At 30.2% G+C, this 13,777-nt stretch overlaps 2 protein-coding genes across 2 annotated transcripts; both read left to right on the top strand.

Moving 5' to 3' along the window:
* Positions 1-8,247: 8,247 nt before the first annotated feature.
* Positions 8,248-9,050, top strand: LOC100811355 (uncharacterized). Its single transcript, XM_003530655.5, has one exon. The coding sequence runs from the start codon at positions 8,311-8,313 to the stop codon at positions 8,959-8,961; it is 651 nt and encodes a 216-aa protein (XP_003530703.1). The 5' UTR covers positions 8,248-8,310; the 3' UTR covers positions 8,962-9,050.
* Positions 9,051-11,730: 2,680 nt separating this feature from the next.
* On the top strand, positions 11,731-12,825 carry LOC100526894 (uncharacterized). The gene has a single exon (NM_001248695.2). It carries the CDS (start codon positions 11,802-11,804, stop codon positions 12,444-12,446), a length of 645 nt encoding a protein of 214 aa, NP_001235624.2. The 5' UTR covers positions 11,731-11,801; the 3' UTR covers positions 12,447-12,825.
* Positions 12,826-13,777: the final 952 nt, after the last annotated feature.

Here is a 13,777-nt window from a genome sequence, read left to right as displayed (position 1 = left end):
TATAAGCAATTGTTGTTTATATAACTAATCGTTGCTTAATAACATTATACCATATATAACATACTTTCAAGCATAGTAGGATACACAAAATTAATTTAAACACTTACTTTAGCAATTTTAACATTAGAATGATTTTTTCTTTAAAATACTCAAATTTATATGTAGGGGTAGGTATTCAGACGCTTTGTGGATTAGATACAAACTTTAAAAAAAATCATTAATTTCACATATCATATCTGATTCGTATAAAATACGAGTTTCACAGGTCGGATCTTAACGGGATCAAATGAATTCATATACCCACCCCTATTCATATGAAATTATATAAGACTTATAAAATTATGGATAATAGATATTCCGAGCGGTATCAAATTGACATTCTTGCTAATTGGGTAACATTAATTAGTTTATTATTTAATACTTTTCACGAGTAACGTATTTATCGATCGAAAACAAATTTGGTAAACAAATTAACTGTCATTGACCAGGAAAAGGAAAAAATAAATAAATAAATAAAAGAATAGCTAGTCGCCCCACGTGAAAAACTTTTGCGCTTATAAAAATATTTATAAAAGCTTGGTCATAAACCGACCACAGTTTTAATTAATTAGCATCCACCTATTTCAAAGGAAACTAGTAGCCTTCGTAACTAAGACTTTATTGAAAAACACCAACTATTGAATTTGAAATATTAATAATTGATTTTTTTTTAATAAAATAATTGAATAATTAACTATAGTAAATTTTAAATTAATCAATCAATTAGATACGATGCCCTTTTCTCAAGGGCTAACTAACTAAACTAATATAATTTCAAAGCTCGTCTCTCCCGTAAGAGTCAACGAATTCAAAGTATGCCTTCCTGTATGATTTTATTAGGATGTTTTGTTCTTTTTTGTTTTGAATGAGTTTATATTATAAGCAGAGTGAATTTCGCGTAATTAAACACACACACGCGTGTGTCTATATATATATATATATATATATATATATATATATATATATATATATATATATATATATATATATATATATTTGATTTAATAAACACGGGTTTCATGCTTTGATTACGAAAATAATAATCAGCTTAGAAAAACTAATTAACGAAAATCTGTTCCATGTGACATATTGTCAGTACTCAGTACATAGCTTTTTTTTCACTCTTTTTAGTTATTTTTAACAGTAATTCCTTGTAAAATAATTTCCATATATATATATATATATATAAACATGTAAAACTATCTTCAAAATAAATATTATAAAGAAAATAAAATAATTATCTTAAAAGAATAAACAATGATATTACTTTCATAATGAAAATTATAATAAAAATACAAATATCATATAAAAATATTAAAAAAAATATAATACTTACATGTTATTACTTTCATAATGAAAGTTATAATAAAAATACAAATATCATATAAAAATATAAAAAAAATATAATACTTACATGTTATTATTGTCACAATTAAATCCCAACTAAAAATAATTATTCTAATATTAAAATATTGAAATAGCATACATATTAGGAAATATTAACTAAAGAAATAGGAGGTCCTAAAACCCCCATACAACACATGTAATTTTGTCTTTATGATATTACGTACATTTTGGTATTTATCCAACTCCATGTACATAATTCATTATAAAAAAAAACTGCATGCATGTACATAATACTAGCAACATAAATACGAAACCATAACCGGACCATATTCTTACCTTACATCGATTATGATGAGTCAGAATTGATTTTCAAAACATTTCTATTTAATTATTTCTTATCTTATAAAAAAACAATAATTAGAATATACAACGCAGTAAATATACTTGGATATATTAAGAGTCGAAAATGTTGGAATGCATAAAGTTTACAAGAGAAAAGAGGCAAATCTCTTGTAAACACACCGGTTTCCGTATTCCGTCAAACACACAATAAGCTTAAAAATCTTACTTGTGTTCATTCGTCATAGCATTATGTTTAATAATAATTTAATCATGATAAATAATTACTTGTTTATCAAAATTTGTGTATTAAGAACTTAGGAAAATTTATTATTTTTTCTATAACCTAATTCTAACATTCACTATAATATATATACATAATAATAAGAATGATTTTAACATCGTTACGTTAATATCGATTTTTTATTAAACCGATGCTAACAAAAACGCAGTGAGATATTCGTAAATAATAAAATTTCGTTAACATCGGTTTTTCAAAAATTGATATTAACAAATTCATGTTGACATTGGTTTGTCAAGAAAGGAGAAGATAAGTTTTTGTCAGTAACTGCACTGTGTCAAAGTGACACAGGGATACTCTTCAAATACTAAGAGTCTTGTGTAATTCAAAAATTTAAAGTATGTTAACTTAAAGTCTCATGATTGTCGCGTCTTGATACAACAACTATTAGTTGTGGCGATACGAGACATTTTTCCTAACAAAGTGAGGCATGCCATAACTCGCATGTGTTTTTTCTTCAATGTCATATGTAGTAAAGTCATTGATCCTCTCAAGTTAGATGAGTTGGAAAACGAGGTTGCTATTATCTTATGTCAGTTGGAGATGTATTTTTCTCCTTCATTTTTTGACATCATGATTTACTTAATTGTTCATCTGGCGAGAAAAATTAAATTCTATGGTCCCGTTTATTTGTGGTGGATGTACCCGATTTAACGATACATGAAGATCTTAAAAGGGTATATAAAGGATCTACATCGAACTGAAGCATCTATTGTTGAAAGGTGTGTTGCAAAAGAAACTATTGAGTTTTGTTTAGAGTACATTGAAAAGGCAAAACCTATTAGGATTCCCGAGTCTCGACATGACAAAAGAAAGGGAGGTAAGGGTTCAAGAGGACTGCATGTTATCACTCTAAGTCTAGAAGAATTGCAATAAACTCATTTGTATATAGTGAATAACAGTAATGAAATTCTATCATACATAGTTCGTCACAAAGCTTTAATCAAGGAAAGTAACCCAAAAATGACCAAGAATTGGGTGTTGAAAGAGCATAATAAGACTTTTCTAAATTGGTTTAAAGATACAATCTTTGGTGACGATAATGCTTCTGAAACGTTAAGAAAGTTAGAATATGAGCCTAAAAGAAATGTTATAAATTGGCAAGGATACGATATCAACAAGTATTAGTTTTAAACGAAATTACAAGATGACAAGAGTACAATGCAAAATAGTGAGGTTAGTCTAAGGGCTGAATCTCAACACTTTGCTACGGTACATGATGACAATCCCTGTTTGGTGTCCATGCCTTACTTTGGAGTCATTGAAGAAACTTAAGAGCTTAATTATGTAAAATTCATTGTCTGTGTTTTCAAGTGTAAGGGGGTCGATAGTAATATCGGTGTGCGAATCAATGATTTTGGATTTACCCTGGTAGATTTGAAGAGGGTCGCTTATCAAAATGAGTTTTTCATTATGGCATAATAAGCTAAACATGTGTTTTATGTTCAAGATCCTTGTGAAGAAAGGTGGTTAGTGGTTCTACACGAAAAAACCATTGGTGTTAATGTTGAAGATGATGATTCAACCGTTGATACTTATGTTAGTCCTTCCTCCACACAAATGCCGCCTAACATCAACGGAGAAGAAGAAGTTGACGACGTCCATGCAAATCGTAATGATCATGATGAAGGGGAATTAATTAACATCATATAATGTAATTTGTTTTATATTTACTTGCTTTCATGATTTCAATTACATAATTTAATATAGTTTTGAGTTGACTTTAATTAATGTTGTTTTTTAACAAGCACATAGCTACACCACCCATCTCCCCTCTTCTTCCTCCTGAGTCATTAACACCTTCGCCATCTACGTCGAAAAAGACAAGAAAAGTAACACGACTCAGATCATTGGCTACCAGACCTGTTGGGGCGGAGAGATCAGTGGTTTATGTGAATCCTGCTACTGGGAAAATTGATGGTCCCCACAAAAATAAATTAAGGACGTATTTGAGGATCGTCGCTCGAGACAAGGTGGATGTTACATTTGTTAACTAGAAAGAAGTCTCTACAACTCAAAAGGATTTAATCTGGGAGGACATTTTAGGTTTTTCAATTAAATATTGAATATTGTTGTAATTGGTTGTAATAAAAATCTTAAATTGTAATTGACTAACTATTAAATGTATTTATTGTATCGCAGATTGGATTTGATATTCTTAAAGCATTCAATCATAAGATGAAGAAAAAAATCCTTCAAACCGTAAGAAATCAATATAGGCAGTTTAAGTTAGATTTGACCTTCAAATGGGCTCTGACAGATGACAAAGAGGGCGAGAATGATAAAGTATGTGAAAAGTATGACGTAAGCAAAGAGAAGTGGAACCAGTTTTGTCAAAGCCATAGAGACCCTTCATGAGAGGTTAGCTGATTTTCATTATTTTTGGAATTTCATATTTACGCATTATTGTCAAGCGTATTAACTTAGCCTAATGTGTAATTATTACCGATGTTCAAAAAAGGCGTAGGCCATCCAGAAATAAAACACTGCCCCTCACGTTTTGTCTCGTGGGGGTTATGATTTTTTGGAAAAAAATTTGATGGAGGACAAGAAAAAGAGAAATGATTGAAGAAAGTAGCTCAATTCAGGAGCACTAACACAATTATTGATCCTCCATATCTCATTAGACGACACGTGAAGTAGAATATGACTTGCACGAAAAAATTTGTTATTTATGTTAATGGATTGGAGGAAATTGCAAATAGGATTATAAGTGACTTTTTTATGCCAGTGGTCATTTGTTATAATAATAATAGGTTGTAAACTAAATTTGTTTCATCTTTTGACTGCAGGATTACCTGAAAGAGTAGGCCTCACAAGGAAGCTTTGTCGTCCATGGACATCGAGATGTACTAATTGCTACCATTGGGTGACCAGAGCACCCTGGTCGTATCCATGCTACTGGAACCGGTGTCACGATCAAACAATACTTTGGACCAGCTTGAAGAAGCTCCCTCACGTCTACATCCATGACTCTAGAAGCCCTAGAGCAACTGACACAAAAAACCAGGGACTGGCTGGAGGAGTTAATCACTAAAAAAGTGACTTGATAGCTAATTTGTCCTTCAGCCAGATGCAGTCGTAGATGTAATCATAGGGACTCGCACTGTCTCCTGAGCTTGAGGTTGGTTTTTCTGGTACTCTTGCCAGAACAAAGGGAAGTTGTGTCAATCCCTCGAGGCAGGACCCAGACACAGGTGACTAAGAGAAATATGGGTTGTATGTCAATGAGAATCCTCCTTGCCTGGTTGCTCTTGGAAGAGTTTATGAGGGGTTGACGACCACCCACAATGTCCCTTTGGGCAATGATCAAGTGAAGATCGGTGTTGAGAAAGCTCGAGATGCTGATTCTCGTGTTCTTGTACCCACTCAAGAGGTTCAGTTAATGAGGCAAACACTTAATACCTTCCTTGCTTGACCAACAAATCTTGTATAACCTTTTTTAGAACAAGTATTTCATTTTTTTGTATTTGTTATTGTTAAAAAAAGATTTGTTACAAATAAAGTGTTAACTGTCATTCACTTATGTTTATTAACTGTGTAGGATAAATAGGGACTCAAGGGATTGTCAAAACCTATAGATAGATCAAATCCTAATGTTGATCCCCTATTTATGATGACATTGACCATCCTATAACTTTTCCTCAAGCCTTTGCAGGTGTCGTGGGATGCTTTCGTATTTGGGATTATAGTGATAATTTCCCCTTATAAATAAAGTATGGAGATCTTTCTGAAATAACACATGATGATCAATGTTTCAACATCTTTGTTATACAAATATGGATTTTGTAAGTCAATTTACATTATTCTATGTTAGGTAACTGATTGCTTTAAATTCATACATAATTTACTTTATTTTAACAACAATAGGCATACGACTGAGAGACAAGTATGCAAGCGAAGAATGCCTCTGTGTATGGATTCCTCAAGCCGTAGTACATACAAAGATCTGGACAATTGCAATTTGAATCAAAAGATTATATTAAGAAATGGATGCAGAATTCACATAGAGATGTTTACCTAAGAACCTACTTGAATGAGTAAGTAAAACTGAACAAATCAATTTAAATAATGTATGCATTATAATAACTTAATATTCTCCAATGCAATGCACATTGGCAAATGGTCATTATATGTCCTAAGGACAATGTTGTTATTTGGTTATGTTCCTTACACAATTGGTCCGACAACTACTTGAAAGCAATTATTATCAGGTCAATTGTATTTTGTAATACATTTACTTTATCATTAGTATTTGACATCAATATTTTAATTATACAATACACATGCATGTTTCTCTCAATCAATGTTGTGAAGGGATTCAACGATAATCAAGGAAGTAAATTCAAGGTTGCTACTAGATGGATTGTAGTTAAAGTAAGTCATTTATACAATGTTTGATGTCTTAAAAATTACATTTTATCACTCTGTACACTAAATTTTGGATAACTTTGAATATTTGAATATTCTATTCAATTTAGTGTAATAAGCAAAAAGAAGCATGAGTGTGGCTACTATGTAATGCATTGGATGTCAATGATAGTCCTAGAAGGATTCAATTTATTATAATTGTTATTATTTATACTTATTAACTTATGTTTTATTATATCATGCAATATTTTACTAATCCAAGACCATTGGAACCAGAGACAATGAAGACAATTTGCATTCAGTGGACAATATATTATCTAAAAGTTAAAAATGAAACACTAGGTGTTTAAGTAATTTTACAATTATAGAGTTATGTTAATTTAGATTAGGTTACAAATGATTTTATGTATTGACATTATTGTTTTCATTACTTTAAATATATTTTTATTGATAATAATTATTCAATTATTATGGACAAAATTTGAACTACCTGAAAATTAGATTATTTCTGTTTTTTCAATTTGGAGGTTTGGGATGATTAAGAAAACAACATCGATGTTGTTGTGCATTCACAACATCGATTTTTCGTAAAATCAATGTTGTTCACCAAAAAACACATTAATTTTACAAAAAATCAATGTTGTTGAGCATAAAACAACATCAATTTTTCTAAAAACCAATGTTGAATTATGCTTAATAACATCGGATTTTCGTAAAAACTGATGTTGTTAATGAACCACAACATCGATTTTTCTTAAAAGCAATGTTGGTTTTTACATATTTTACATTTTTTTGTTTATTTCTAATTATACGACATCAATTTTTAGTAAAATCGATGTTATCAATGAACTACAACATCGATTTTTCTTAAAATTAATATTGGTTTTTACATATTTTACATTTTTTTTGTTTATTTCTAATGATACGACATCGGTTTTTTTAAAAATTAATGTTGTGTAATTTAGTTTAACATCAGCTTTGTAACCGATGTTAACGTTAATACTTTTAATGTCGATACTTTCAATATTGGTTCATAAGCGATGTTAAAAATATATTTTTTAGTAGTGATATATATATATATATATATATATATATATATATATATATATATATTCAATTTGCCTAAAAAAAACTCTTAAAAGTAGTGATTGAAGATTTGAAATGAAAAATTAATATAAAAATTAAAGTTTAATATTTAACATTATCCATACACTCATACTGTATTTTATAATAATAAATTATACTTAATAATTTTCAACCAATATCTTTAAAAGAGTTGTTAGTCCAATCCATGTTAAATTAAAGATGTGGAACTATTTTGTTACGTACGTTGGTCTTCTTTATATATAAATACTAAATTAGTCTCTTTCCAGAATTCCATAGTTGTTATTTACCATATGATTCGTGAATCCTTTGTTTTTTCTTCATTCAGGTTAGAACCTTTGATTGTTGTGGCCATAATAAATGTCTAAATACATGGATCACACAGTAGGAAAAATGGAAAAGCCAAACTAATGTAAACATCGAAGAATAAGTAGAGCACATTTTAACTAGTATAATAGTTTGAATACAACATCACATCATCAAGGTTTAAACCTTATGTGTCGTGTGATGATTTGTTTTTGTGGCAAGTCTAGCACATGAGTGTAACTCGAGAGAGAGAAACCAAAAAGCAAATCAAAATGTTCAAAGCCGGCATGGCTGACCAGACTCCACCGATTACCGATCCATCCACGCCATTCACAAACAACCCTATTAGACCTTATCAAAGTCAATTTTATTCAAAGTCAAAGTATTTCCTTCACCACACATATATATATCATCCCATAATATAATAATTCATCATTCTTATACATTGTCCAATCAACAACATAACGCACAACAAATTCTCTCAAGATTTCTTGCTCTTACAAATGGGAAATGCAGCAGTGACTCCATGCTTTCATCCAAAGAATTCATTGTTATCGTCATCCTCATCGTCGAAACTTATTTTCTGGGATGGCACCATGAGATCTCTCAAGGGTAAGCACATTGCTAGTGAGATCATGCTTGAGTTCCCAAACAAGGTAGTTTGCCATGCAAATTCCTTCTTCATTGGACACCCAATTCCTGCTTTAGCCTTAGAGGACGAACTCATTCAAGGTGAAGCCTATTTTGTTCTCCCAATTGATAGCTTCACATGCAAAACCCTATCTGTGTCTTCACTCTTGTCCTTGGGATCACACCCAAATAACAAATCCACCATCAAATTTGGGGAGTGTGCTTTTGAGTACTTGAAAGGTTCCAATGGAAGGATGCTGATAAAGGTCACTCCTGAGTTCATCACAAGCCTAGTCAATAGAAGTAAAAGACCATGTTGCCCCAGCAGCAATGTTGACAACAACTTCCTATGTAGCACTCCTGAGTTGAGAAAACACTATCAAATGCTTGTGAAGTCTAAGGACCAAGTTTGGTCACCTAAGCTTGAAACCATTTCGGAGTACAAGGTTAAGTTTTCACCGGGTAGATTTATAGGTTTAGAAAGGAAAGAAAAAGAAAAGGCAGAGGTTGTATCTACTAGATAGTTTTCATGTATTAAAGTAGAGACTAGTATAAACTTGAAATTTGTACAATTATACATCACACATATAAACATCAGTTAATTACGGCCCTAGTTTTGTTCATAATTTTGTGGAAGTTATATGATGAAAGTTGTTTGGAAAGTAGTAAAATTAATTAAAATCCAAGGCAAAGACTGAATTATTAGCACCACCGTGAGCTCTCCAAAGCCACTGCCAAACCTGAAATCGGATCGGCTCATAGTTGACACTTAAAATAAATTTTTAAAAAATATATATTTTACTTTAAATGAGATAACTATACATTAATTTGATCTTTTTTTTGTCAACATATACAAATTATTTTACCAACAATATTATGTTAGATTTCAAACTTATAATCCATTGATATTAAGTGAAATCATTATTAACTCAATATATAAGTTACACCTTGAGAGTGACAAACTTTCTAATAAATTTTAATGTTGATATCATTATCTTAATTTTATTTATGTATACACATTTTAAAAATAATAAATATAAATTTTAAAATATATAATATAAATAAAATCGTATAATAGGGGTCAAAATCTAGTATCATAGTACACAAAATTGTAAATTTTGATAATTGTTGTAGAGGGTACATCAATTTCCACTGTTAAACCCGTGCCACCTCGTTGAGGATACAAGGACCTTAAAGACATGATCAAATCCATCCCCCAAAGTAGAAACCTGTGTCTAAATTAGATACATATCAAGTGAGGATAATAACAAGAACTTAGAAATTTAAGTACTCAAATGTATCTAATAAATCTAACGGCTTTTCCCTCTAGGATGCCTATATTTAAGGACTTCACAGATTTGAATTATCTCCACTCATTTTCTCACTTCTTTGGTCTAAATTCTTACTTAAATGTTGGAGTCCTCATAAATTTTGCAGTTGGAGTCGCTCGCCAGAGGATCACTGTGAACCATCCTCCGGATCGCAGGAATCTCTCCTCACGCCCTCCATACAACAGTATCCAACCACATGAGAAAAGATCCTTTTTTCATACTTTTTTTTTTAATTTCTTCCATTCTTATGATTTTGAGAAATTATTCTCTATTAAGTAAAAAACCTAATTATAACCTTACCCTTGCATATATACTTATCGATCGAGTTCTCATCAAGAAATGGAAAGAATCTTGACTCCAACCACACTTACATCATAAAATATTTAAAGACCTAATTATAACCTTAACCTTGCATATATACTTATCGAGTTCTCATCATAGATTCAGAATAATTGGTTTTCCAAACATTTATATTTATTTATTCATCTAATAAAAAAACAATAATTGGAATATACACACTAAATATATGATTTTGAGAAATGCTAGCAATATTTTTCTGACACTTGTTTTGCTATTTTCTTTATATATGTTTGACTGGAATTTATTAAAATAATCAATTTTAGTGAGTCTCATTTCTAAATTAGGAAAGTCATTAAAGTAAGATTCATCAAAATTGATAATTTTTAATTAATTTTAACTAATCATAAAGGAACCATTAAAAAGAAAATAGTTAAACATGATGTGTGAGTGTAGCAAATCTCTTAGTATCATGCTCAATTCCTATAAATAAAAAAGAAAGAGAATGTTGCTAGCATTCTTCAAAAGCTTAATGGATACCCTTAGGGATGGATCCACAAATCTATTAAAGGGAGGTTGAAATTTTTTCTTCTTCTTTCTTTGTAATTATTTAAATGTCAAATTTTTAATAGATAATAATTTAAAAAAATATTTACTATTTTTATACATAAAATTGAACTACTTCTATTTAAAATTTTAAATGATAATCTTAACTGTTAATGTAATAACAACAAACATAATTAATTTTACATAATTTTGAATCAATTAATTAACTTTAATCATTATTATAATAATAACATACACAATTAATTTTACATTAACTTTTATATATAAAAAAATATTTACTATTTTTATACATAAAATTGAACTACTTCTATTTTAAATTTTAAATGATAATCTTAACTGTTACGGTAATAACAACAAACATAATTAATTTTACATAATTTTATATCAATTAATTAAATTTAATGATTATTATAATAATAACATATACAATTAATTTTACATTAACATTTTTATATATATATAATTTAAGGGAGAGGGAAGAGGAGACAGGAACTAGGACTCCTTACCCCCTCTAGGTCTGTCCCGGTTCATCCTCATTTTCGAATGTGATAAATAATTATTTCTTATAGTGTTTTTACCATGATTTTATGCTCAATTAATGTAAACTCCTACCATCAATGTAAACACATTATATAGTACCAGTATATTGTTCCTTTCAATATGAAAGAATAAACGTCATGTAAATGTTTATCATATTGCACCATAGTGAGACACTTTCAATTGCAATACTAGCCTAGTGGATGAAACAACATAAACCATCAAGAGCTTCATTCAAAAAATCCTTCGTAAATTAATGCAGAAAGAACCATTTGATTTAATTAATTAATGGGTTTGAATACAATAGTAAAATATCAAAGTTTAACATTATGTGACGATTATTTTTTTTTTTGGCAAAGTCTAACACAAGAGTGTTCCAACTCGAGAGAGAGAGGGAACAAATTTAAAATTTTCAAAGCCGGCATGGCTGACCAGACCACACCGACCCTCCACGCCTTGCACATATTAACAACCATAGAACTTTTTGATAAAGTCAACTTAATTAAAAGTCAACTATTTCCTTCACCACATATATATACATCATCCCTTCATATAATATTCACCATTCTTATACATTCTCCACCCATTAACACAACACACAACAAATTCTCTCAAGATCTCTTTCCCTTAGAATGGGGAATGCAGCCGTGACTCCATGCTTTCATCCAAAGAATTCATCCTTATCGTCGTCGTCGAAACTTATTTTTTGGGATGGCACCATGAGATCTCTAAAGGGTAAGCACATTGCTAGTGAGATCATGTTTGAGTTCCCAAACAAGGTAGTTTGCCATGCAGATTCTTTCTTCATTGGACACCCAATTCCTGCTTTAGCCTTAGAGGATGAGCTCATTCAAGGTGAAGCCTATTTTGTTCTCCCAATTGATAGCTTGATCACATGCAAAACCCTATCTGTGTCTTCACTCTTGTCCTTGGGATCACACACTAATAACAAGTCCACCATCAAATTTGGGGAGTGTACTTTTGAGTACTTGAAAGGTTCCAATGGAAGGGTGTTGATAAAGGTCATGCCTGAGTTCATCACAAGGCTAATCAATAGAAGTAAAAGACCATGTTGCCCCAGCATTAATATTGACAACAACTTCCTATGCAGCACTCCTGAGTTGAGAAAACACTATCAAATGCTTGTGAAGCCTAAGGACCAGGTTTGGTCACCTAAGCTTGAAACCATTTCGGAATACAAAGTTAAGTTTTCACCGTGTAGATTTATAGGTTTAGAAAGGAAAGAAAAAGAGAAGGCAGAGGTTTTTATCTACTAGATAGTTTTCATTTAATTTAAGCATAGAGACATACACTTGAATTATGTACATCATGACACATCTATACATCAACTAATTAATTACGGCCCCAGTAGTTCAGTTCATAGTTTTGTGGAAGTGCTATGATGAAAGTTATTTGGAAAGTAGTCAAAAAAAGGGTGCTCAAATGATTAAAGCTCCAAATGATCACTAATTCATCCCCCTCCCCCAATATTTAGTTATATTAGAATGAGAACATTGGTTAACATGCATATAGGAACATTAGTTATATTAGAATGATTAGGTAAATTCGCTGTCATTCCCAGTTATTCGATATTGGCCGAAGTTGTTTCGGATTTATATGTGAAAAGAGTAAAATTTCTCTCAATTGGAATAACTAGTATTTTTAGAAATTATTTTTAACAGAAGTGTTTCTAAGAGTTTTTAATTTAATATAAGAGTGTTTTTAGGGGGTGGGGGTAACTTTATATCATCACAGTATAAATTATTTATTATAAATTTAAAATAATATTTATAAATTATAAATTTTAATAAAACAAATATTTATTATATTTATTACACGTACTAAAAACACTATTTAAAAAAATAAAAAAGAGAGAATAAGAAAGATTAAGAGGAAAGAATAGAGAAAGAGTACATTATATGGGAGAAGGCCAACAGATTAAAATTGACGGATTTTTTAGGGTGGGGGGATAAAAATTAAATAAAAAAAGAAGAAAAAAGAAAATACAAAGTACTTTGGGCTGATGCTACACCCTAAAGTCTAAACACCGTCAATGGTTTACTAGTCGCAACACGTGGTTGCCAGAGTCCACACTGATGGCCAACATATAATTACAAATAAAAAATTTAAAGAAAACAACAAATATTTTTATTATTATAATGAATATTTTATCCAAAATAAAGGTTAAAATTAAGAGGTGAAAAATTATAATTGAAAAAAAATTATGAAAAAAAATTAATACATTTGTCACATATTCATATTATTTGTAAATTTATAATTATCTCTCTTTTTTAGAACTCAGTTTGTATGGTTAAAATAGTTTTACGATTATATTTAGTGTATTGTAATTCTGTCGACTACAATAAGGAACATATTATTCATCTCCTTCCAATGGTATAAGCACTAATTTAGTATGCGTATGAAAAGCATATAAATTATGAGTAATTAATTAGGCAAATTTTGTGATTCAGGGTCCACCTAATTTCTTGGGATCCACCGTCATATACCAATTTAAGACGACATTCCATGTTGATAAGGTAAGTAATTCCTCACCTAATGATTTTATCCATTTCTGTAAATACCAAACAAATTATATGTGATGTACTTA

Source organism: Glycine max, chromosome 8 (assembly GCF_000004515.6).
Source record: "Glycine max cultivar Williams 82 chromosome 8, Glycine_max_v4.0, whole genome shotgun sequence".
NCBI classification, from domain to species: Eukaryota; Viridiplantae; Streptophyta; class Magnoliopsida; order Fabales; family Fabaceae; genus Glycine; species Glycine max.
The sequence above is the reverse complement of the archived record's forward strand: the minus strand, read 5'-3'. Positions and strand labels throughout refer to the sequence as shown.

Excerpts from the sequence above, each read along its gene's own strand:
- LOC100811355 (XM_003530655.5), top strand. The coding sequence starts at position 8,311 with ATGGGAAATGCAGCAGTGACTCCATGCTTTCATCCAAAGAATTCATTG.
- LOC100526894 (NM_001248695.2), top strand. The coding sequence starts at position 11,802 with ATGGGGAATGCAGCCGTGACTCCATGCTTTCATCCAAAGAATTCATCC.